Source organism: Numida meleagris, chromosome 1 (assembly GCF_002078875.1).
Source record: "Numida meleagris isolate 19003 breed g44 Domestic line chromosome 1, NumMel1.0, whole genome shotgun sequence".
In the NCBI taxonomy this organism is placed as follows: domain Eukaryota; kingdom Metazoa; phylum Chordata; class Aves; order Galliformes; family Numididae; genus Numida; species Numida meleagris.
In genome coordinates this window covers 152325791-152352845 of record NC_034409.1, presented here as the reverse complement: position 1 = coordinate 152352845, position 27055 = coordinate 152325791, and the positions used below count along the sequence as shown (strand labels likewise).

At 36.5% G+C, this 27055-nt stretch overlaps 1 protein-coding gene across 14 annotated transcripts in view; it reads right to left on the bottom strand.

Moving 5' to 3' along the window:
* MYCBP2 (MYC binding protein 2, E3 ubiquitin protein ligase) overlaps window positions 1-27055 on the bottom strand; it is a 196087-nt gene that overhangs the window by 126485 nt on the left and 42547 nt on the right. For 13 of the 14 annotated variants that reach the window (XM_021417056.1, XM_021417087.1, XM_021417072.1 and 10 more), the window contains exons 9-18: window positions 22920-22993; window positions 21643-21781; window positions 20823-20899; window positions 20073-20277; window positions 18252-18416; window positions 17384-17542; window positions 16425-16629; window positions 14513-14658; window positions 10739-10840; window positions 3719-3826 (exon numbers count right to left, since the gene is read on the bottom strand). In XM_021417056.1, the coding sequence (XP_021272731.1) occupies window positions 3719-3826; window positions 10739-10840; window positions 14513-14658; window positions 16425-16629; window positions 17384-17542; window positions 18252-18416; window positions 20073-20277; window positions 20823-20899; window positions 21643-21781; window positions 22920-22993 (1380 nt within the window). The remainder of the gene's footprint in view (window positions 1-3718; window positions 3827-10738; window positions 10841-14512; window positions 14659-16424; window positions 16630-17383; window positions 17543-18251; window positions 18417-20072; window positions 20278-20822; window positions 20900-21642; window positions 21782-22919; window positions 22994-27055) is intronic. The other variant, XM_021417076.1, reaches the window with a different exon arrangement.

Sequence of the window (27055 nt, the reverse complement as noted above, 5' to 3'; positions counted from 1 at the left end):
TTTTAATTTCCACTCAATGTACAGACTTCTGCAGATTATAATTAATCTTTGCTACCTAAGATCCCCAAAGATGAATTCTCCAGAGTCTGGAAATACAGACTGGGAAGTGCTGTGGTTTAACCCGGTAGTGCTCAGAGCCACACAACCATTTACTCATCCCCTCCATACCAGGTGGGATAAGGGAGAGAACTGGAAACAGAACAGAACTTGTAGGTTGAGACAAAAACTATTTACTAAGACAGAAGAGTAACATGGAACTGCCCTGCCAACAACGCAACATCTCACCCCCCCCACTACTGACATCCAGCCAATCTCTGAGCAGCAGCCAGCTCTGGCCAACTGCCCACAGCTCTATGGCCTTCCACACAGTGTCATGTGGTATGGAACAACCCTGGGCCTAATTCATGAACCTGTCCTGGTTCCACCCCAACCCCCTCCCTGTGCCATCATGGCAGCAGCTCTTCACTACCAACTAGCCCTCCCTGGCCCCAGTGCTCTCATCACTCAGCAACAACCAAACATCAGCGTGCCATCAGTACTGCTTCAGCTGAAACAAGGACAAGAAGTCACTACCTTGCTGAAAAATGAGAATGAAGGACAAGCAGAATCTTTCTTACTTTCAAAGTACTCCATGATTACTAAAGAATATGGTATCTACTCCTTTCCATCTGATTTTATGATGGAGATGCAGATATAGATCAGAAAGTTTATGATGATGCTTAATATACAGTTTTGGTAATAAGAAAGATCTTGATATGTATACTCTAAAAATGCAAAACAAGTAGATGACAACGGCAAGTTTTCCATAAAATAGGTGAATTCATGATGAATCATGGAATCATAGAATGGCTTGGGTTAGAAGGGACCCCAAGGATCATCAAGTTCCAATCCCCCTGCCACAGGCAGGGCCACCAATCTCCAGAGCTGGTACTAGACCAGGTTGCTCAGGGTCCCATCCAACCTGGTCTTGAACACCTCAAGGGATGGAGCATCCACAGCCTCTCTGGGTAGCCTGTTCCAGCACCTCATCAATCTCTCTGTGAAGAACATCCCCCTGACATCCAATCTAAACCTTCCCTCCTTGAGCTTAAAACCATTCCCCCTTGTCCTATCACTATCTACCCTTGTAAAATGTTGATTCCTCTCCTTTTTATAATCCCCTTTTAAATACTGGAAAGCTGCAATAAGTTCTCCTTGCAGCCTTCTCTTCTCTAGGCTGAACAAGCCCAGCTCCCTCAGCCTGTCTTCATAGCAGAGGTGCTCCAGCCCTCTGATCATCCTCATGACTCTCCTCTGGACCCTCTCCAACAGCTCCACATCTTTCCTGTATTGGGGGCCCCAGACCTGGACACAGTACTCCAGATGGGGCCTCACGAGGGCAGAGTAGAGGACAATCACCTCCCTGTCCCAGCTGGCAATCCCTGTTCTGATGGAACTGAGGATACCATTGGCAGTCCGAGCTGCAAGAGCACACTGCTGCCTCATGTTCCGTTTTTCATCCACCAGGACACCCAGGTCCTTCTCCGCAGGGCAATGAAATTAATTAAATTTTAAACCAAACATTTCAAAAGAATTCCCCAAATAAAAGCCATGTAGATTCAGTAAGATACCAATGTACAAGATTCCAATAAGGCCACAATTGTCAGTCCTGAAGAAGCTGTTCATGTTCAAGTTTAAATAAATAACATTCAGGAAAATCTCTACAGCTGCAGACTGAGAAGCAGGAACAGGTATTGGCAAGTCTAGTACTTTGCTGTTCAATACTACCAGTTGAAATGATTTTTCCCTGTCAGAAAATCTTTAAGGTCTGGTTGATATGAACTGTTGCAAGTTTACTTTAAAAGAAATGTCTGAAGCTAAAATGCTGGCTCGGAAAACACCACATTCAAAAGTAAGACAGAAGAACATACTGATTTCAATGTCATAGTGTCTTTTTCCTGAAATGAACATCCCTGCCTCAGATTGCTTGAGATTATTGATTTTATCTTGCATATAGTAAGAGAAGCAAATGAGGAATGTCTTTTAAGATGAGGTAAGTTTCTTATGCTTTTCACAATTCCATAATTTTGATAGCAACTTTCTTCACAAGTTTTTCATTTTCCCTTGAAAGGTCTTCCAGAAGTTAGGGGATATTTATAGTTTCTAGTGGAATTTACGATCTTCTTTAGGGAATCCATCTTCTGACAGCCATCAGTGTTTACTTGTAAAGACACTACATGAGACAAATCTCCCTTACCTGTTTAGCATGAGACAGAAAGAACTAAATAGTCAATTCTATGGATCATATCTGTGAGAAGGTTCCAGCACAATACAGGCATTTGCACTGTGCTAACAAATTCCAAGAAACAATGCAAACCTCAAATTGAAACTAATGCATAAACCCTTTGTAAGGAAATATGTGAGGTAGATACCCAGAGCTAAAGGGAACTTCAACTATTAAAATATGCCAAAAAAAACAGACATAGGTAGGACAAATATACTCCCTTATGCACTTCCCTGTAGGGTCAAGGTTTTGCAAGCAGTGCAACTAGCAGAAGTGCCTAGTTCAAGAAAAGTGGTTATCAGTCAACTGTCACAGCAGATTCTGTATGTTTTGTCTTTGTGCATGAAATCTCTACCAGGGAGATTTAGATAGATTTTTTTTTTTTAATTAAAAAAAAAAATGATGTTCAGATTATATATAGTAGACTGAAAAGATATGCAAAAACAAAGGATCAGATTCTGCTTTCATTTCCCTAAAATAAACTTGAGATAATTTTCTGATCTAGTATCTTCATAACTAGACAGGCCTATCACCCTCATGCACTGAAAAGTCATATCCAGAAAGGCTTCAAACTGTCATACAATTTATTTGCATACATGCAAACAACTAAATTCCATTAATCCGACTGAAAAGTGATTCTAACAATTTATCTATTCTTTAAAAAAAAAAAATTGAAACATTCTGGACCCCCACCATTTTAGAACTTTCTGTTTACTTAAGGTCAGGTCTGTAATCTAGACTTTACATACATATTCTTTGTCTATAAATACACATGTATTTATATATAGATACAGATACATACAGACACTAGAATACAGTCCATGTTTCAAAATTAGTTTTAATGAGTTGGCCTTCCAGACATACAAAAGTGTCATAAATGCCAAAAACATCTCCTTACTTAAATTCTGAAAAAAGTGCAATTTATATTATTTCAAATCTCTCGTTTCATTAAAAAAGGCTTGTAAACAGATGGCTTAACCGTGGAAAAACTCTGGGCTAGAATTAAAAACTCTTGAGTTGATATGTTACAGGAATCACCTCGGTTATACCGCACAAGTTCAAAAACAAAAAGAAAAAAAGAAACAATACCAAGCACAGTGCAAATGTGACAGCTGAGACACAGGAAGGTGTTAAAGTTTCCTACAGCAAACTTTAAGAACTTCAGGAATGAGATAGCTTCAGAAATGAGAGAAGACCCAGAAAAACAACACATTTTTCATTAATAAAGAGAAAAAGGAAAACAAAGATGATGCAGACTACCAAACATTTACACTTTTTAAAAAAAAGTCAACATATAAATGTGTTCTCTTTCTCCTCAGGTAACAAAATACTAACAAGAAGAAAGGCAGAAGCCATTTTTGTGCGTTTCTTTGAAAAGACAGCTTGAGTGCATGGAAGAGGTAAGGTGGGAGTATCAGCTTTTTTCCACCCTAGCCAACAAGGAAGACCAAATACCTTTGTGCTTGTCCCGCTTATGCTTTAGCTGTGCTGGATGGGGTCTGATTCTGGCTAGAGCCTGTTCTCGATGGTTCATAAAAATAGGACCAGGAAATACAAGGGGGCCTGAGGAGAAACATTTTGCACATGCATAGGAAAGCTCACAAAATGAAAACAGTGTGTTAAACAAAATTCAAATTAAAATCAATAGAAAAAAATATATAATAAACTTGTTTATCTAAATTCAGAAGGTACTAATGAAAAGAAAATCATTATTTCTTGACAATAAAACCAAGATGTTATTGAAGGAAACAGTGAATATCCCACAGTGAGAGCTTAACCTGAATTTGTAAGTATGCATCTGTACTCTAAGAAATGCAAAGGCAGATTCATAATGATAATAAATACACATTGCTGTCTTTAATAAGTAAAAAGATTAGATCATGCCTTACGTTTTAAAATATTACTTTTAAAACCGCTAATTTGGAATAATATCACCCTATGAATGCTAAATTTAAAATAAACAGCGCAACCACATAACTATTTGTCATTATCATGCTTAAATTCCAGTTATTAATCACACAGGAAAGAGCAATCCAAAAATATCTGTTCCATGAAGAAAATTACTGAAATCATATGATTTTTTTCTATTTTTCTTATCAATTTTGTAATCTATTTAAGTTATTCTATGAATATTTCCCATCTATATAAAGGTCAAATCTTCATGAGAAGATACACTTTTGAAGAAAGCAGTAATGTATTCACTTAACATTTTCTCCAAATTTGAAAATCTAGATTTAAGCACTGGCGAAGATATTCTATGTGTATCATGGGAAAGCAATTTGTTGCTTCAATCTGTATTTTCTGGTCTAATTTAAAGGTTAACTCTGCCATCAGGAATTTCTTTGGAAGCACCTCCTACTTCTGGCAGTCTGACATTCAGTGGAAATCATTAATTATGAGCAACTAATATGTCTGCCACTATTCCAAAAGTCTCCAAACCCCATCCTCAAAAGCACTTTTAAAAGAAAAACAAGAAAACAAAATCCCAAATCAGGTTTTGTGACACATTATAAATGTCTTACGTGAAACTTCAAACAATAAGTGCTCTTTCTTCTTCCCCTAATCTTTAGCTAATAATAAATAAATAAATAAATAAATAAGTGAATTAGCTAATCTTTATCAACAAATTAATTTAAGCTAATTTTCCATTAATGCCCACTGTCTCAAGTTTCCCGCTGTTCACTTTAATCCATCAGATCCTTCACTGACATGGAGTAGTATGAACAGAAATTTAAATGGAAGTTAGGACAAATCCAGGGAAGTTGACAAATTTTAGCACTAACTTAGAAGAGAAACTATAAGTGTCTTAAAAATCAACTACTGCCTTTCCTCCTAGCTTTAAGTTTCCTACATGTGCTAGCTAATATAATGGCCAAAAATCTCAATAGCTGGATATGTTTTTATATATAGCATAGATTTTTGTTTAAATTCTACCATGCTTACCCGGAGTTTCTTCATCCTAGTTCAATTAGAATAGGTTCACTTGTTAATTAAGAACTAACTTCTCCTGATGACCAAGGATCATCATTAGATTTACCTTCACCATGCAAATTCTTCCTCTAATTGTCTTGCTTTTTTTTTTACTACTTTTCACAGCTTCCTCTCAATCAGAGCTTCTGTTTAACAGATACATAATACTACCCCATATTCTCAGTTAACGTTTTTTGTAAAGATTACCTTCTACCAGGTCAGTTGCTGCGCTTAGCATCTCAATTCCTAGTGCTTAGATTCATACAAAAATGCTCTCATTTCTCCTCTTTCCATGTTGGAGGGGAGATGCAGATCGGGAAAAGTCAAGGAAGGGGAAAGAGAAATGACAGGCAGGTAACAAAAGCTAGGAAAGTTTGGAGGACAAAAGATACCGAGCTAAACTCGATGAATAGCAGGAGAAAATAGACTGGAGTTTAAAAATGATAGCAATGAAAGACTGGGAGTTGCTTACTACTGAGAAGTTCCAAATGAAATGAAAAGTTAATGAAATACAGAATGGACCAAATAGAATGACAGAAGTGAAGCATTACAGTCTAAGATCTTTGTAGATAATCAAACAGAAGATGTGATCTCCAGATAACTTAGGCAAAAAAATTCCACAATTCCAGAAAACACCTGTATAGCATACAGCCCAGGGGACAAGATGCAGCCCTGAAGGCAATCTTGGGCATTTGGGTATTAAGAGGAAATATGGCAAAAGAGAGAAAATTATAGGAGGTCAGAAGGAAGTGACGTATGCTAGGGTGAGTAAAACAATTATAGGTAATTTGGGAGACAGAGAATATTGGGGGATGCATTAAAGAATGGCAGCTTCAGCACACAGCTACCACACTGCTGCCTACAATTGCCAAGCCATGTTCCCCTACTCAATATGGCTCTGTAACAGTGTCTGACCTTCTGACCAGAGCAGAATTTACCTATGCTTCCGGATATTCCTATATCCTCCACATTCCCATCAGTTATTTGAAGAACTCAAGTCTAAAATAAAGTTAAATGCAGTATTTCTTCATTTCATAATAATTTGTATCCAACCCATGTAAGAGAATGTTAGATATGTAACCTAAGAATGAGAATATAATAGGAAACACCTACATTTTGTAGGTGTAGTAATGTGCTGTTAAGGACCTCCTCCCCTCCAAACTAATATGGGAAACAAACCACGAGAACAATTCACAAAGATCCTATCTGCTCTCTGCTCACATCCAAGGTCCTCTGTATAAAGGGAGCAGAGTTTAGGTACTATTAACTATTCTTCTGTAATATTTCAGCCATACATCAGATGCTTCCTTTATTTTGCTAAAAAGGCCAAACAGTATTTGAAAACCTCTTCGAGAAGTCTCTAATGTAGATCTACAAGAGGAACAATAACCTATTATTCAGTTATTTTTAGTAGCTCAGGTTACAAACATAAGGGGAGTCACTAGCAGACAGTAGTGCTGCTGTTTTAAACCAGTTGCTATATGATACAAATGATACTCACTCTCTCCCTTTACTTTTTGTAGAACGCTTTTCTACAGCTGTCAAATCAAACATCCCAAACTAGAAACATCAAGATTAGCTCTTTTTTTTTTTTCCCATGTGTTCTACAGGATCCAGGCCTTTCAAAATGAACTTTGTCTGGCAGTGAATTAACATCACAAGTACACACATGCACTTTTGCATTCTAGTCCATCTTAGCACTTAGACAGAACTTCCAGAGTTTTCTGTTTGAATTTGTCTTATGCATATTTGATTTCTTCTAGTATCTTCCCCTATACAACTGCTATTTGGCTGGCTGTGATTACAGAAGACTGAAATCAATTATTTCAAATTGCCATATGATGTAGATCTATGCACTGAATGTAGCAGGTTACCTGAAAACACAGGACACAATTATATAATCAGAAGCTGCATGAGAAAGTAGTGCTTTACACGAGCAGTAAAAATTAAGGCTGCGCAGACAAACTCTATTATGCTATTTCCTAACTCATCAGTGTTTGATTTCACAATTTATGTTCTTTTAAACACAGTAGCTCTTCTGTTCAAAGTTAGTAACTGATTCCTAGCTTGGATAGTGCTTTCCACTGTAAAACCCTGTTTTTGGCTGCTTGAATAGTTGTAAGAGAAAAAACAGATTTAAAAAAAAAACAAAAAACAACAAAATATGGAGACAAACTCTTATCATAGAAAAAGCAGCTCAACAGTAGGTAAACTTAAAAGGTGATCAGAAAACAAAATAGGCTATACGCTTTAAGGTAAAAAACAAACAACAAAAAAAACAGGAAACCCACCAAAAAACACAACACCTTAATCTTCCTAACAAGGCAGGGATAACTGATAAAGGTGCACATTTCTTTGAAACTGTTTTTCAGTTAAGTAGCATCTCCCCGCAGAAACAGTCATGTACAGTGACACAGTGATGCAGACACTAGGGTTAATTTTTGTTTTACTGCCCTCTGCTAAGCTTACTTCTTTTTTTCAAAACACTGAAAATAAAAACAGATGACATTTCTCTTCCTCTGTTCTTAAAGATCTTTTCTACTGACTGAATTTATAAATAAATCAGATGGGGAAGAAAAATCATTAGAACTTTTTAAAAGAACTACGAAATGCAGACAAGCCAGTATGAGTACACAGGACAATATGATGAGTGGTAAAAATTAAATGGAGGTTGTATTTGTAATAATATTAATTTAGGCACTTTCTCTCTTCTGAATACTTCATTGTTTACATATTATTAAACAAACATGTATATACACAAGTTAAACTAAAACACTAGATATAAAACAACTGTTCTAATCAAGCCTGAGGCAAATCTGAGTTCTAAAACTGTAATATATTATAAAGTAGAAATATTTATATTTTGTCTTTATTAGTAATCATCACCCCTTTCAGCTAGAAGTCACTGACTCAAGTATACTAAATGTAATTTTCATATCCATATCTTCTGGGAATTGAGGACAAACATACACAACTTCCTCTTGAAAGCTTTCTTAAAAAGAAAGTCATGAATGAGTTTAATATAACTTTAAGTAAAAAAAATTTTAAGAAACTTAGAAACAAATATACCTTCCAGGTCTTGAAAGCATCAGCATAGTTATTTAATTAAAACTATGGAAAGAAGCTGCACTAATTTTAAATGAAAAATATTGCATACAAATAAGACAGCTCTGCTGTATATTTATGCATGTGTTTGGCAATGAACAAAGGATGGCATTGCTGACAAATGCATTTTAAATAATAGTATTTAAACAGTTGGCCTACCAAAGTAAAACTAATTACAGAAATAAGTGAATTAGCTACACTTCAGAGTAATCTAAAATAGTTCAAATACAGGCAGCCTCAGTTAATATTGTCTCAATACACAACAGCTTTGACTAAAATTAATAAATTTTCAGGTTTTTTTTTATACCAAGTAGAATAAGATTGAAAGAAAATAATTTTTCCTTTCTGTATTGGTATCGAAAACTAAAACCTTGGTTAACTACACACAAAATTTGCATCTTAATGATCATCTATGTTTTTTCAGGTTGTAAAACCTTTTGCATATCTAAATGAATATCTGATAAACATTTAAATGTTCCCAGTGTCTCGCAAGAAACAGAAGAATGACATAAGATTTCTCAAGAATAATGCTCCTCTTTCCCCCAACTCATGGAAAATTACAGCATCTGTATGAAGAATTAACAGAACTCCAAATTTTTCATCTGGTAACACCTGACTGTATAAATCAAGATTTATCCTAAGTATTTATGAAAAAATATTCTCAGCTTTAGAACATAAGCCATTCTGAAAAGGAGACTAATCTACACTCTTCCAGCTAGAATTACAATGCTCTTCCACACAAATAATATAGGTGTATGCAACAAGCTGGCCAGCAATATCACCTTAAGTACAGTCCCTCTACACCCTATCAAACTGACAATAAAAATACACTGATCATCTGAAACTTAGTTAGATCCAGAATATCTTTGTTTAAAAGACAGACAGCACACAAAGTGGACAAGCTGTGCTGGTTCTACTTCCAACCACAGAAATGGAAACACACTGAAATGTTCTGCTGTTTTTTTCATTCCCACCCACCCCCCTCCAAGTGAAAATTTACTTCTCAGCTCTGTCATCAACACCTTCCTAAGACACTTCAGTATTGTTAGCTGTTCCTAGTATTAAGAAGCAGTATACAGACAGAATAAAAGCCTCCCTTTCTACCCATCTAAGCTAAAATCAATTGCAAAGATTCAAAGAAAAATAAATATTTTGTTCTTCTCTACATCCATAGATTCTCTCCTCTCTGTTGCTCCTTATTCATGATAAAGCTAGTAATTTCTTGAAGGCAAATGAAATAAAGTTAAAAGTTGCCCCACAAAATTTGGTGGCTTGAACTCTAGGAACCAAGTTCAATCACAATGCACACTTTGTATCTTAGGGAAAAAAAACAGTAGCAAATTCTGAAAAGGAGTTATTTTAAAAAATTTAAATCAGACATAATCACATCTTTAAAAATTAGTGACATAATCAAAATGGTATTTGCTAAAATAGCAGAAGCTTATACAGCACAAAATTTCAACACCATTGCTCCTCCTCTCAACACACAAGAATCTCACCAACCACATCAGCACACTTCACTGAAATATCATATCTATCAGCCTAAAGTCTCTCAACTTTAATTATTTACCAGATTAAGACACTAAAATATTTAAAACAAGAGCAGCACTGAAGGCTTGCTAGAACACAGTCTGCATAAAATATCAACAATAATTCCTGACATAGGTAATACACAAAACAAACAAATTTTGAAATGCTCCAGGGTTTTTCATCTGTTTTAATTCAGTCAACATATTGGATTGCTTTGGGCTACTTAAGTATAGAAAATTCCATTTTATAAAGCAAGAAATTCTGCTTACTATTATACTGTATAAATTCATTAATGAATTATAGTAATTTATAATAATTCATACAATCGATAATGAGCATGGTACAATCTTGCAAGCATTTTAACTTTCTATAAAGTCAGTTTAAGCATTTACATTAAAAATAAAAGCTACTATTTAATTGCAATTTAGCAAAAAAAATTAAATTGACAATATTAAAATAATATTAAAGCACTGGAACAGGTTGCCCAGAGAGGTTGTGGAGTCTCCGTCTATGGAGATATTCAAGACCCATCTGGACACCTATCTGTGCGACCTATTGTAGGGTACCTGCTTTGGCAGGGGGTTGGACTCGATGATCTCTTGAGGTACCTTCCAACCCCTGCAAATTCGTGATTCTGCGATTCATATAAAACACTGTTTTTTACCACTTAAGTTCAAATGAATAGATGCTGACAAACATATAGATTTTCACAATTTTTCAAAAGCAGGCTATATAACAAACTAGTTTTTCAGGTTATGATTTTTGTATGGTTACTGCATTCATCAACTTAAGCAACACCAGTTAATTCTCATTTTTAGAACATAGACTAAGTTTGCTTAAATAATTCAAACCTCTCATCAAGTCACTTACCTCTTCCTTCTTCCAATCTGTGTCTCCTATTTACACGCTGCCGCTTTTCTTCTTGCCGTAACTGTAGGTGTTCTTCAATATTAACTCCAGGAACAGGGACAGCTACATTGATTAAGAAAACAATGCACTTTAAAAAACTTCAAAAATTTTATGACAGCAATAAACCTTAATGGAATTTTAGTAAATGGAAACCAAAGCCTACTTACTACAAGTCCTGTAAATAATTCTTGCATAATATTTAGAGAAGGACAAAAGAGATGAGCAAATTTTATTAAGAGTTTTAAGCCTTATTGTTGAAATTCCTGATTTTCACAAGTCTGCTACAGTTCCAACTTCACTGAACAGCATTTAGTACTTAATCTCTATAAATACTGCAGATTATCCTGGATCTCAATTTTTCTCCAAAAACTTTCAGAAAGGATTATTAATAAACCACAAACACAAAACAATAATAAACAAACATAAAACATATTGTAATCAATATGTAAACAATATTTTAAAATCTAAATAACTTAGTTACATAATAAAAACATTTTAAATACATATTTAAATACTTTACCATCGTATGCTATGTGCTTAGTAAAAAACATTCAATTACTTTAACATACACATATATCTTTACATGAATCCTGTTATTTACCAAATTAGGTATATATATATCCTGCTCCTGATGTCAAATAAAAAACTGCACCTTGAAGCACTCTCACTTTTCCCTAGGAAAATATGGCTCAATGAGTTTGATGCCCTCATTTCAAACTATGCTAGGCACAACATAGGGCCAAGAGCTGTCTATCCTGCTAGGAAAGGAGTCAGCAAAGCAGAAGATAGTAAAGAAAACTTAACTCCTTGGCTTAGTTTCAGCTGCGATGGAATTGTTTTCTTTAGAGTGTCTGGTATGATGCTATGTTTTTAGTTCCAGGAGAAGAACAATGTTGATAACACACTGACATTTATAGTTGCTGCTAACCAGTACAGTATGGAGCCAAGGCCATTTGCAGTGACTGGCCCAAGGAGCTGGGAGGGAACAGAATTAGAACAGTTGACCCAAACTGGCCAAAGGGATATTTTGCACACCATATTGCATCATGCAAAAGGAGTTTTGAAGGGAGTGGAGGGAGTGGGAATTAATCCCTCTGTCTTCTGCTGCTCAGGGGGATTAGCTGGTCACTGGTTAGGAGGCAGTGAGCAATTGCTTGTGCATCACTTGTTACACATATTTGTGTATACACACACACACACATACACATTTATATACATAGTCATAACTATTAGCCTTTTCTTTTTCTCTATCTTAGTAAATAGCTATATCTCAACCCACGAGTTCTATTTTGTTTTTTCTTGATTCTCTCCCCCATCCCACTGGGAAGGGGTTGCAGTGAGCAAACAACTGTGTGGTGCTGAGCCACCTGCTAGGTTAAACCACAACAGTCAATTTGGCACCCAACATGTGGTTTGTACGGTTGAGATAACTGCAGATCTGGCCAGAGCATGTTAAAACAGTGTACTGTGGTAGCTTACTGCTGATCACAATGTTGATTTTTTTCCTACTTATGGAGCTATTTGAGAGACTTCTCATGGAATTATATTTTGAAGCACCTTGCTTGCTGCTCATTTCCCCTGCTGTGTTGTTTGTTATCTGTGGGGGTTGGATTAAGGGTTTTACTTTGCTAGGCTGTGTGGTCTTGGCTTGTATCATGATAAAATTGGCAGCAGAGAAACTAATGCTTTGTGCGTATTCAGCATTGCAGTCATCTTTGGGTTTTGGAAGCCATAATGTTGGTACTATTAGTAATTACACTCTTTGATTTGTCTCCTCAGGGAGCCCAGCTATGAAAGAGATGAGGGAGGACACTTTCCAGCAGTTCCTCAGCCTCCCTTTCACTTCTTCTTTCTGCAGAGCGCAAGAGCTAGTTACAACAGCTCTTGAGAATTTTGAATGTTCAAACCAGTGTGCTCCTATCACAATGTGTCATGAATATGTTTCAGCTTATGTTTGAGATTAAACAATTATTTAAGAATATCACCCAGAGATCTGCCCCAAAGCAGGATGGGATGGGATGGTCAGGTGCCTAGAGCAGCGGGCAACCCTAGTAGTTTGGAACTTCACCTCAGAACTACAGAATCCTAAAAAACTAGTAGAATATTTGGAAAAAGTCTGCTGTCACACTGGCAATTCTAAAGAGACACAAATCATTGCAGCATGCTGGGGCCTGGCCTATGCCTATCGAGCTCTGTTCAACACTATTCAGCATCCTCAAGGGGAGGAGAACACTTCTGGATCTGATGACAGTGCAACAGACTCTCCAACTCTTGTGAAACCCTGCAGCAGCTCCAATTCCTGCAGCAGGCCCTGCAGCTGTTCCAATCATTGCGACAGACCCTGACGTCGTTCCAGCCCTCGCAGTGTGCCTTTTGGTTGCTCGTGCTACGGGTCCTGTGGCTGTTCCACATATTGTGTGGAACATTCCTAGGCCATGCAAGAGAATAGAGCTAGTAAGCAGTGCTGCTGCTGTCACATCCACTGTCAGTGAAATACAGCATAAACCTACTTCTGTAACCTCAGGGGCTTCTTAGAGTTAGAATAACTCACCATGAGGATCACTTCCAGTTTCTATTTAGCTTTTACATGGAAACAAAATCCCACATTCAAAGTATAGTGTAGGATTTTCTACACCTAGTTTTCAGAGGAAAAAAAAAATTAAAAAAATTGCTGAGATGAACAAATATTTTAACTCAACCATGTGATTGCTTCATGGTCCTTTTCTATAACAGATACTACATCCACAAAGCATTACAACCTTTACAGAAATTTAAGTATAAAAAAATAAGGGAAGTTGGGCCTAACAATGTCTCCCCAAACCTCAAACTGTCCAGCTGTACGTATAGAAAATGCAATATAAAAATCTTGTGATAACAGATTTCAAGAGAAAGGTGAGACATAAGGTGGTGTTCAACAGGTTGCCCAGAGATATGGTGGAAGCCCCATCCCTGGAGACGTTCAAGGCCAGGCTGGACTAGGCATTGAGCAATCTGATCCAGCTGTAGCTATCCCTGTTCACAGCAGGGGAGTTGGACCAGATGACCTTTAAAGGTCCAACTCTAAGGATTCTATGATATGATTTGTATGTCTGAAGTGATTTCCATAATCCTGGCAACACAATTTATCCAAAAATTTCTGACAGAAGAAGAAAAAAAATTCTCAAGAAACAGTATTTCCCATCTTTTCTGTGTCTGCAAAAACATTGAAATACTATCAAAAATGGGCGAGTAAAACAGCATTAGTATCCTAAACCACACAGGTCAAAATGGCACACTCGTGCCTACAGTAACACAAATTTTAAAATGTTTCACTTACCAAAACAACCCCACTTTTCCACATTACCAGTAAACAAGTAAATCTGCCTGATGAGCTATATTTATATATTTTAATGCTAACATATTAGAACTATCATTTAAGTCCAGAAATTCAATAACTTGCTTCCAAGGAAGGAACTACATTAGTTAAGATACAAAGTTTTATCACAGAACAAAATGAAAATGCAAAAGAAGTCTTAACTGAAAGAACAAACCTATTTCTACATTAGCCTGTTACTCCAACTCAAGTCTCAGAAGACTGTAGTAGGACTCATTTTATTTAAAGACTGCAAACAAAAGTATCAAAGGAAAAAAACCCACAAAAATAATAATAAAAAAATAAAAACATCTCAACTGGAAATAAAAAAAAATGTCCTAAGTAAGAAAATTAAGTCATCTTAATAGTTTTGTATCACTTACCTAGTAAGAGATCTAAAGGTATCATCTCTTTTACAGCATCAAGGATTCCTCTTTGCCTTGCCTCCTGACCATCCAGTTCTCTAGCGCATGCCTTGCAGCAGCCACATACAGCACAGCCCGACTCACCTGAGCCACAGCCACAGATTCTGCAGCAAATAGAGTTGCTTTATCAATACCTTTTATTTTCATGCATTAGTAATGCCTTGGTAATTAAAACATATGCCCACAGATAGAACAAACCTATAACATAATTCTTCCCCTGATGAACACACAGTATAGCTACTTTAAATTCTAGATGCTGTTGCATGGTGCCTGGGAGCATACACTGACAATACACATCCAAACTGACTTCTCAGCATTAACTTTTCTTCAATTAATTAAAGCACACTATGGGAAAACACATACAAGGAAATGGCGGGCACATGCAATGCAAAACAGTGGCTCTCTATGCAGCTCAACTCTGAAGTAACAGATAAAAACAAATGGAATAGAAAGATAAGAACAAAAAGCTTATTCCAAAGCCCTGCCAATAGAACAGAACAAGTTGAGTTGGTCACTGTTTGGTCACTCACACAGTAAAGAAATTTTCCCAAATGTCCAGCCTGAATCCCCTCTGGTGCAGCTTTTGTGCCATTCCCTCACATTCTATCATTGGTTACCAGGGAGAAGAGCCTGGCTCTTTGCTCAGGGAGTTTTAGAGAGCAATGAGGTCGCCTCTTGGCCTCATCTTCTCCAGAAAGGACAATTCAAGTGTTCTCAGCCTTTTCTCACAGGACATGCTTTCAAGACCTTTTACCAGCTTTGTTGCTCTCCTCTTGACACATCCAAATATCTTATCATTCTTTTGATACTGTGTCCAGAACTGTATACAATATTCAAACTGAGGCCACAACAACACTAAATACAACAGGAGAAACACCTCTTCTGAACACCTGGCTATGAGGTTTGCCCTCTTGGATGTCCAGGCACACAGTTAGCTCACGTTGTGCCTGCGGTCAGCCAGCACCCCAAGGCCCTTCCTGCAAGACCACTCTCTAATCACTCATTTCCCAGTCTTTACCTGTGTCTGGCATTATCGTGTCCCAGGTGTAGCATCCAGCATTTACCTTCATTGAATTTCATATCATTGTTGATTGTCCAATGCTCCATTCTATCTAGGTCTTTCTAACTCCTCCAGAAAGTCAACAGCACTTCCCAGTTTAGCATAATCAGCAAACATGCCAGTGATGCAATCAAACTCCTGCATCCAAATCACTGATAGAAATACTGAACAGAACTGGCCACAGTACTGAGCCCTGTGGAACACTGCTCTTGACTGGCTGTCAAACAGATGCAGCTTCATTCACCAAAACCCTCCGAGCTTTGCCATTCAGCCAGTTCACCACTCAGTGTAACCAGAACCTACTAAACTCCAACTATCCAAAAAGATGCTGCAAGGGATAGTATCAAAGGCCTTACTGAAATCCAGAAAGGTTATGTTCACTGCCTACCCTTCAATCACCAAGCCACTGACCTTATCATAGAAGATCAAATTACTAAGACAGGCCTTTCTCTTCATGAATTCACGTTGACTATGTCTGATAATAGCTTTGTTCTATAAATGCCATTCAAGAGACATGTCTGTCACAAGACAGACTATGTTACTGCCCATATTCAACAGCTTTTAGTAAAACAGAAAATATATCCTAAAGAATATAAAAAATGCATTTAGAATTAAATAACCTGTAACCACAACAAGCTATTTACAAATTAAGATTTGTAAATTTGCTTGTGCTTGTTGATTTTGAAAGCACATACCTATCTTCAGATATAATGTTATCTTAGATTTAAGAGTACATCAGTCCAGTTTGAATTCAACACATTTTGCCTGTTCAAACAACTATAGCAAGTATATTTCCATATATTTGCTTACCCTCCAGGAACTCTGTCAGGACGACCACTACTAACACAGCTAGCTCCATAGCCTGTGCAGTCTCCACATACTGTGCACACCATGCACTGCTCCAGCTTCCATTTATGCATGCCTGGAGGGCACATCATGGACTTCTCATCTTTTTCATCCAGCTCCTCCTCTAGATCTTCATCCATTGCTGTTGCCATGTTCTCAACTCCAAAGCCTAATGAAGATATTGAAACAAAGAACAGCTGTTTTCTGAGCTCAATAGTGGCTAATTTGAAGAATGCTCACAATCAGATTTTAAAAAGAATGACTAGGAACGCCTGATTCACATGCTCATTTGGTACAATTGCATTTTTGAAATCTATCCAAGCTTGGGCTGAGACACATATTTAGGCCTCACAACTAAAAGGGAAATTAAACATTTTTATTCTGTATAGAAGTAACAGGTCATTTACTTGTAATTTATAAAATATTCCAATTCTGATAAGGTGAAGGACAAATTTTTCATATCTGTACTTTGGAGTAAGGGATACATTCAGATGTATGCAGAAAGATGTAGACTTGAATTCATGCACTGTTTATGCAAACAAAACAGACACTAGATGAAATGAGAACAAAGGTAGATTTTTTTTTTTTTTTGTTACTAGGACACAGTAAGACAAACAGTGATAAGGTCTTGTTTTATTAATTTGTAGTAAAGAAAAGCTTCTTCAGGAGAAAAATAGAATTATTTTACACAGATAAGTTAACTAGTATGTGCAATACACCAAATGCCCAACAGATGAAGTAAAAGCATTCATGCATGCCTGTTTTTGTTGTTGTTGTTTTGTTGGTTTTTTGGTTTTTTTTGAAAGCATATTGTATTAAGCTTTAGTATCAGAACTATATTTTAGATAAAATACTTACAGTTATGTTTTTGCTTGTAATAATTTTCAGCAGACAAACCAAAAGGAAAAACTTAGGTTCCTTACCTTTTCCTCCCTGGCTCGTGGAGCCCGTGTCTCTTCCACATTGTCCTTTATTATTTACGCCAAATGTCCAAACTTCTCCATTCTTCATTAACACACAGGTGTGAGCTTTCCCCATGGCTACTTGAGTCACAAAATGGCCTTTCAAATCTGTTACTAAGCCTATATGACAGAGATCAGTTGAGTGGTAGATTGCACTTTCTGTCTGAGATGGAAACTTCCACAATATAACACAATTGCTAATGAGCACCAACAATTTTTAAATTAATGGTAAGGGAGGAGACTAACTGATAGAAAAAACAAGTGCTAGAATAAGAAGTGAAAAGAGAATTAGCTCTAAATTATGTGCCCTGCAAAAGAGAAAAGTCAAAACCAATTCTGAAAAACAATTCTAAAGGAATCATAATCATCACATTGGACTTTATTTCTTTAAAAAAGTTGTTTAAATTGATACGTATTGGATCACAAGCAAATTTCTCTGCAGTGCTGTGAGTAGAGAAACTTGTAAGGCCTGGTGTTTCCTGCATGCTTTGTTATATTATGTCTCATTTCTGACTTTCCTGTGTGGCTGCCTAGTGTGCATATATACATATATATATATATACATACACAACAGATATTGTAAGTATATAACTAATGTTTTTTTTTTCCCTTTGTGCAAGCATTCTCCAGGGCTGCTATATACACATTTTTACATAACTTAAGGAAACTGCCTTTTCTTTCTATCCTTCTGTCATATCTGTCTGAATCAGCAGAAATTCAGAAATCTATTAGGAGAGTAAGAAATACACAAACATCATTTCCACAGGCTAGAGCTTTCCAGACTAATTTAGTCTATTTGAGAAATCACTTAAAACAAATATTAGCTTACTTGTACTATCAGAGTAAATGGCATCTTTTCCAAACATGTAGAGTTCTCCATCTTTTGAAATTACAGAACTGCTTCCATTATTGCAAGCCGTAGATATCACAATCTTTCCTTCCATTTTGATGATTTTTTTAGGCTTGTATGGTTTTGACTGCCGTCTGCTTTTTGCTTTAAATAAATAAATCACAAGTTATTCCACAAAAAACCTCTGAAGACACAATAGCATTTGTTTTATAACTATCAACGAAAAATAATAAAAACGTTGATTGTTTGCACTCTGTCCTTAAACAAAACAGTAAAAATACTGCTAAATAACAGAACAAACAACTAACAGCTACTATTACTGCCTGTCAACTTTCATCCAAATCAGACAACTGTAACCTTTAAACGCTGAGTTACCAACTATCTACAAAAAACACACACATAGACTCTGCAGTCAGAAACACAATCTCTTTGCGCACCTTTAAAAGAAAGTAGAAAAAATTGTAAAGTTTGTGCACTTCGCTCTGAGCCAACTTAGAGTGATAAAGAGAACCAGATCAGTCTGAACAGAGTTGAACTTTCAAAAGAATTGAGTGAGACTTTGACCAAGATCCTGATCATATACTCCAGTACAAAGATCTAATGCTAAGATCCACTTCAACTTCCCTAATTTAAAGAAAAACAGTTTCAGTAATCTACTGCAAAGTACTTGACTTGTTTCATCTGAAATTGAATGTTAATTTAATATACAATAAAAAGAATCTATTAAATTATATTACAGATAACTTCCAAATAAGTGATGGAAGAAATTTCTTGAAATTTCTGCTTGTAAATATTTTTTTCTGAAATCTTCTTGCCTAAGATGATTAGATCTCTTAAATTTACTCTAAGTTTACTGAAGAAGTATGATTTTGTCCTGCACATTTTTCAGTAGGTTTGCATTTAAGACTCTTCAAGTTTATTATGGATCATGCTATGTTATCCATAGTCTTTCATACAAGAGTAGTACAATGAACTTCCTATACTGTGAGCACATTAACGGGGTAAAATTCAAACTCAACAACATTTAAGGTAATTGGAAAGTGTTTTTGAAACACAATATACAATTTTTGCTTCAAAGCATAAAAGGACTCCACTGTACAGGAGAGATGTGGACCTGTTAGAGCATGTCCAGAGAAGGGTCACAAAAATAATCCAAGGGATGGAACACCTCTCCTACGAGGTCAGGCTGAAAGAGCTGTGGCTCTTCAGACTGGAGAAGGGAAGGCTCCAAGGCGACCTAATAGCCGACTTTCAATATCTAAAGGGGAGCTCCAGGAAAGAAGGGGACAGACTCTTTAGCAGAGTCTGTGGTGACAGAGGAAGGGGAAATGGTTTCAAGCTTAAAGAGGGTATAGGTAGATATAAGGAAAAAGTCTTTCACAGTAAGGGTGGCGAGGCACCGGAAAAAGGTTGCCCAGAGATGTCGCGGAAGCCTCATCCTTGAAGGCATTCAAGGTCAGGCTGGATGGGGCTTTGAGCAACCTGATCTAATGCTGAAAGTTCCTGTTCACTGCAGGGGAGTTGGAATAGATGACCTTTAAGGGACTCATCCAACTCAAATGATTCTATGATTCACAAAATTAGCTGTTGTGCTCACACCTTAAATCCTTTTAATATGTATTAATTACTTTATTAGGAACACTTTTATGAATGGTGTATTAATCATTTATCACTTACATAAGATAATTCTACCAGCAGCATGCTTTCATGTTCTTGCAAAGTTTCAACAACAATCCTTTCAAATGAAAAATTGGTTAATAGGCTTTTATCAACTACTAATCAAGAAAACATAGCACATACTTGATTCGCCATCCTCTCCTTTACTAGCAGAACCTGTAAAGAATATACTTCCATCATCTGCGACAAGTAAGGCATGTGAACCATCGTGTCCAACAGAGAACTGAATAATCTTTGGAGATTTTGTGATTGGTAGTTCAACCCATTTTCCTGCTGAAGGACCACCTTGTTTGATTCCAAGGCTCTGATATTTACCAGTATAATAAATCTAGGAAAAATGGTATATCATTTCCAGTTATGCCACAATAATTTAATGTACATCATTTTTAAAGCAGCACTGTTTTTAAAGCCTGTCATTTCAAAACATACAGAACTTTTCCTAATACAAGTATCTACAACCTACACCCTATGAATTTTTATTTAATGGAGGAAGCATTCTGATCAGATTCTATTTGCTTTGAAGTGAGCTATATGTGCTATCTATATTGTGCCATATAATTATTTTTCATATTTGTTTGGTTTGATAATTTATATACAGAAAAAAATGTTTAATATGTTTTTTTAAAGCTTATTTTCAGTAAAGTGAGTACACAAATTGTAAGATATAACACAATATTTCACTTGAACAAATATAAAACTAGTGATATGGACAAAAAAAGCTTCCCCTAGTACTATGCCACTCAACAGTACTTATGAAATGGGTACGTTGACCTATGAGTACACTTACAGACATCTTTCATTAGGTCCTATTATTAGGTCGTGCTTAAACAGCCAACTTAAACAGATCAAAACCAGGAATTATATTTTCAGTACCTTTCCACTAGCAGTTTTCATAAGTGCAAACTCTCTTCCAGCACCAAGGACAGCTGACTCCTCATCAAACCCTGTACCTGTGCAAGGAAGATTGCAGTTAACCAGTTTTACAAGGCAGTTTCACAGAATAGTTTATGGACCTACATCCACCAGGGAGTGTTTCTCAAAACAAACTTTTGCTGCCACAATAAGGCTTGCTGAGCTAGATGTAATGGGGCTGTCCAAAGAGAAAAAAAAGCACTAGCATAAGAGCACTTGGTCAGACAAAAGGTCTATTTGGCCAAACATTCTTCCGTTCTGTCAAAAGCAGACAGCTGAATTAGCAAAAGAACAATCCAAATGTCAAGTGATTTCTCTAAACTACCTTCTTAGTCACCATGAGTTTTGCATCTCAGAAATTCTGATACTGAGGTGGTTTCTAGATATGTAGTATCTGTGCATTCGTTTCCTTGTGTCCAGACAGCAGTCCTTACAACTTTTGCAAGCTTTGACCCACAACAAGGAGTTCTATAGCTTAACTACATGTTGTGTGAGCCGTATGATCAAGTCTAAGCTTCAAATAATGCTGTATTTATTATAAACTAAAGGAAAACAATGGAAAACTGCAGATAGCATCGTAGACAAAAAGACTGTAGATCAAAACGAGTGTATGGCTTACTATGAGTTAGTGTTTAAGCCATTTCAAAAATCTATGCTTCTCATTTATAATGGAGTTATATTTTCCTTCACATAATAAAGACAAACAAATGGAAGGGGCAGGGTTTCAGTCTTCCTATTTTAATTATTAGTTTCTAATTAACCTTCAAAGAGGAGAACTTACTGATAATGTGCAAGTCTTTCTCCAGATCAAACAATGAGATGCCACAGGCATGTAAGCATTTTCTTGCAAGCTTAAGCTGCAGTTCTTGTTGCAGTACTGGCTCAGTACTTGTTGCAAATATTCGCACTACGAAGCCATCCTGAAATAAATAAAATAACCACTTTACAATGAATATTAAATGCAGCGATTTACTCTTCACAGTCTAAGCGCGTGAGAATAATACTATATCACAGTTAATTATCAGAAGATAGACAGATGAAGTAACATTTAGTATAGAGGGAAAGAAAAGAAAGGCAAACACAATGAGCTGGAGTATCTGACAGACATTAAAATATTTGAATTGGCTATGAAAATAGCGATTTGCTATAGAAATAATTAGCTCTGAACTTTACCAGACAAATCTTGCTATTATATATATATATACACACACATCTTTTAAGTTCTCAACTTCTCCTGATTCGTAACTCAAATTTCTAACTGCAGTTTTAAGGGAGACAACTTACTTTTTCAAATAGTATCTAAAATAAGTTGTTTTTTTTTTTTGTAAAAATACAAACAAAGAAAAAAACTAAGTACAGAGGAAATACGTTAAACTGGCTATGTTAAAAACAAGCTGTCTTAACACGAAAACCGCATCATATGGGTTTTCCTTACAGAGACATGACCCACACCTCTTGCCCACTCTTCCCCACTCATGTATTACAGCCCCAGGCAAAAAACAGTGACTGGTCCAGAATTATTAATGTAATAACTACCTCACAGACAAAACATACAACAGCTAAAACTGATTTGCCCCTCATATAAGCACATATTTGGATTTGCACAGTTTCAGCCAACAGTCAATTTTCATTTAAAATAGTATCTTTGCTACCTCTTCTACTAAATTTGGCCGAAATTCTCCAAAAAGTACCAAAGCGATTAAAGAAAATGAAATTAAAAGAAAAATTGCTCTAAGCATCTTATCCCACAGAGCCCCAGTAGAAGAATACATTAAGAAGATATTATTCCATGTATTAGAGGTTTTTTTTTTTCCAAAAATAGAAATTAAGTTTTTCCTAAAACTCATCTGAAAAATCATGTTCCATCACAAATCAAAATTGTGTGAATATACACATAAATGGCAGCTTCTTATGACTTCTAGCTGCACAGATTTCTTCCTTAGTTGTGTTAGCCAAGGAAAAGCCAAATATTAAACAAAAAGAAGTTGTGTACATTTTATAAAGTAAAGGAATAGGGTGAGAAGAAGAAATAGTTTGCCCATCGTATGTAACACTTACATCTCTAGATGCTGCTATTTGATTAATATATTCTCCATCAGTGAAGAGGATATTCTGCCCTTCAGTATGACAATCTGCGAAAGATGGAGTGCATCGCATTAGTTAATATTAACCTTCAGACACCATTCTCGCCTTCTGTCTAATTCACTCTCACGATGACAATAAGAATTTCAGTTTGTACAGAGAGAAATAATGTTTTATTTTATACTAGGATCTCCTCTCTCTAACCTACATATTAAATATGTTACTCTTCTGCCTCTTTACAAGTTACTGAAGTTCTTTCCATTGTGTGAAATGTAAGGGTTTCCCTAATATTTAACTTCAGAAGATTTTAGTATTTACATTTAAGGGATAACCTAAATTTTTATAACAGAGCTACATTTCAGTTTTGCTGAGTGTTAGTCTTTCCCATGCCCCAAAGACTTTTTTTTTTTTTTAAAGTAAGATCATTTTCTTTAGAGGAAAAGTTTACTTAGATCAACATATGAAACCTGCAGAAATAAATGAAACAGAGATAATCAAGCCTCTCAACATTCATCTCATTCTTCCATTCTTCGTAGCTTTTGCCAAACTATTAGAAGGAAACCTTCTATTTTGTTTTGTGTTTTTTGAAAAACTGTAAGGCACATACTTGCATATAACACACATTTATTGAAAACAGGTCAGTCATTTTCAAGAAATGAAGGCAGGGAAAGAATTCTGCCCATATTAAAGGAAAAAAAAGGGAAAAGTCCATTTTCTCTACACGTCTAAAAGTACACCCTTATACCATCTCTTCTTCTCTTCCTGCTCTGCTGATGGAACTACTAACAAAGGTAGTATGATTGTATGACTTGTAAGGTGTTTCCTACATTGATTACACACAGGAAAGAGGGCTCTTCCAAAAATACCATAGAACAGATATTTTATGTTCTACATACTTGCATCTTAACTAGAACAAATTTTTGTTAAATTTTTGTTAAGTAGTTAATTACTACTTCCTGCTATACTGCCTAGTCTAATAGAATATCTTACAAGGAATGAAATATGTGTTAGATGACATACTCTAATTCTCAGATCTCGAAGCAACAGACCTAAGGCAGAACACACAAAGGTAAGAAACGCGGGTAAGTAGTAAAGAAGATTGAAAATGGCAAATACACTGAAGTTTGAAATACTGCCCTCTCAAAACTAAGCTCAGATTCAATGACTAATCACATTATTAATTCTCTATGCTGTAAAGTGATACTAGTGATATAATAAAGAAAGTCGTCAATAACTTGAAGAGAAGTTCCAAAAATAATCTAAGTGACATTTCTGAAAGGCTATAGGAAATTGGATATCTTATAGATGAGTATTAAGACCTCTTGAATGCATAACTGTCAAGGAAATGGGATATTCTGGCCATCACTGGCTTCATATTACATTTTTTGGCCTAATTTTTGAGTCATTTGAAGAAGAGACAAGCCTCCCAAAAAAAAAACTTCTGAGGGTTGTTTGTTTGGCAGGTGGCTCTGAAAAGTAAATTGGGAACAAGTTTGCCTTATTTTTTATTTTATTTAATAGATTCTTCAGAAAAACTTCCTAGATGTTAGCACTTAATAAGATAACCCAGGCACATGATTAAATACCAAATTAATAGCAAGAGGAGAAATGAAAGGTGAGTATCTGTAAAAAAATAGAATAATATAAAAATTTTTCAGATAGCAACAAGCTCTTATGATCATTTGTAATCTTAATATGAATTTGGAAATTATTCTGGGGGCTAAGAAAACTATTCAAGGTTTCTGTCTGGAGATCACTGTAACAAAATTCTTCTGTCTTACCTAAATAACTTAACCACAGACACCTGTTAATTGCAGCCTCCTCAAAGGTTCCAAGAGAAGGTAACAGTCAAGTATCACCTTACATATTCATATAGCGTACTGTGGACATGCTGTTTGCTATTAAATACATTAAGTGCTATTGAGCTTACCCGTTCTGGGTTCCGCAATTGAAGGAGGATAAAAACACTAGGAATCTTCAACGGACAGTAACAAAGAGGGTGAAAGGACTACAGGGCAAGACATATGAGAAACAGCTGAGGTCACCTGATTTAGTTCAGCTTAGAGAAGAGAGTGAAGGTTGACCTCATTGCTGTCTACTGCTTCTTCATGAGTGGGAGCAGAGAGGGAGGTGCTGATCTTCTCTTTGGAGAAGAGAAGGCTCCAGAGAGACCTAATTGTGGCCTTCCAATACTTGAAGGGAGCATATGAACAGGGGGGGAACGACTGTTTACGAGGGTGGATAGCGATAGGACAAGGGGGAATGGTTTTAAACTGAGACAGAGGAGATTTAGGTTAGATATGAGGAGGAAGTTTTCACACAGAAGGTGGTGACGCACTGGAACAGGCTGCCCAAGGAGGTTGTGGATGCCCCGTCCCTGGAGGCATTCAAGGCCAGGCTGGATGTGGCTCTGGGCAGCCTGGTCTAGTGGTTGGCAACCCTGCACTCAGCAGGGGAGTTGAAACTCGATGATCTTTGAGGTCCTTTTCAACCCAGGCCATTCTATGACTCTCCCCAGTGTCAGTAGGGAATGACTATGGTTTAACACACTGCCCTTTGTGGAGTTGAGTGGTGGGCTCAATGCTCCTCATGGGTCCCTTCAAACTCAGGATATGATATGATTCTATCATCAGTGGGTCTCTTCAAGAACAAGCGAACAGTTCTTAGCTCCAAGATATTCCTGTGCAATTTTAACAATGAAAACATATACCGTATAGTTTCTTCAGCTGAACACAGCAACCTTTCTCTAAGGTATGTAGTAAGTGTTACTGTTAATGAAAAAGTCAAGATGAAAACCTCCTCTGTAAATTTAGGTCCAATTATCTAGCCAATCTCAGACTTTGGGGATTCTTGTATGGTATTTCTACTGAAAAGACAGATTGCTAGCTCATGGAAAGTGTATGAAGTTTGGCAAAGGCATTTATTAGATGTAAGAATGTTGACACACAGTCTGATAGTTCCAGATACACTGTTAGATTTGCTACATCATCAGTTAAAGTGGAAACGCTAGCCTTTAAAACAGTTCATAGTTTCAAGAAACTTGTGGATCCTATCATCTGAGAAAAGAGAAGATCATGTTCCGTAGTTAACAGAATTTTTTAAGGCCACATGACTTCTAGCTAGGATCACATTTCCTAACCTCCTACTCATCTCTTTACAAATAAACGTGAATACTTTATTTAAATGTATTATGACCGGTTAGGGTATTTGAAAGAGATTAACTCCAGATGGAACTACATCTGAATAATGTACCAACTTGGAAGAAATACTTGGATTCCTATCAGAATTCAGCTGTAAGCAGGGTAAACGCCCTCTAGTTCTATCCGGTGTGATTTTTCAAAGCTATAGCACATGCTACAAGTCATTAATAGTATTAGAGTAAGACAGCAATAACTATTTAGAGTTACGTATATAGTCAGGTTTCCTCAGAACAGATTACATACCCTCACCCACCTCCGCTTCTTTCCTACTGCGGGCAAACAAAAATAACCAGAAGTGGAGCCCTTTACATTTGCCCTACCCAGAAGAATGAGGCCATATCTGCTCACAAGAAATAAATACGAGGTAATTGTGCATAAGTGCAGAAAGCAAGACAATAAAGTTCAAAGGCTGAAGTACAAAGGGTAGTAGTCACAAAATCTAGCATTCACTTCAGTGCTAACACAAACCACACAAAATACAATTGTGTAACAATTTTTGAGGAATTTCTGAATGGGTGTTTCTACAGTTTTAAGATTTGTTTTTGCACTGAAAGATTAACAGATTTTGATTCATTTGTGCCTTTCTGAAGTATAAACAGACTTTCTTGTAGAATGAGTCTAGTTTCCACCGTGATTTGCAAAAGGAAGCTGACAGCTTTGAGGTGTAGACTTCAAATGCATTTAAGCGTCTTGCAAGACCTCCATGAAGAATACCGCTTTGCTTATCAGTGGCAACACAGTTAAGGACCTCAAAATCCCTAATGGTTCAAACTGCCTTGAGGTGAAGAAAGTGGAAATATAGTCCTGTAAGGCAATTTGTCAGGTCCTTGAACATCACTCGCTCAAATTTCTTATACAGCTCCAAAGAGACTGTGTTGCACAGACTAGATTCTACATTCATCCTTTGTTTTA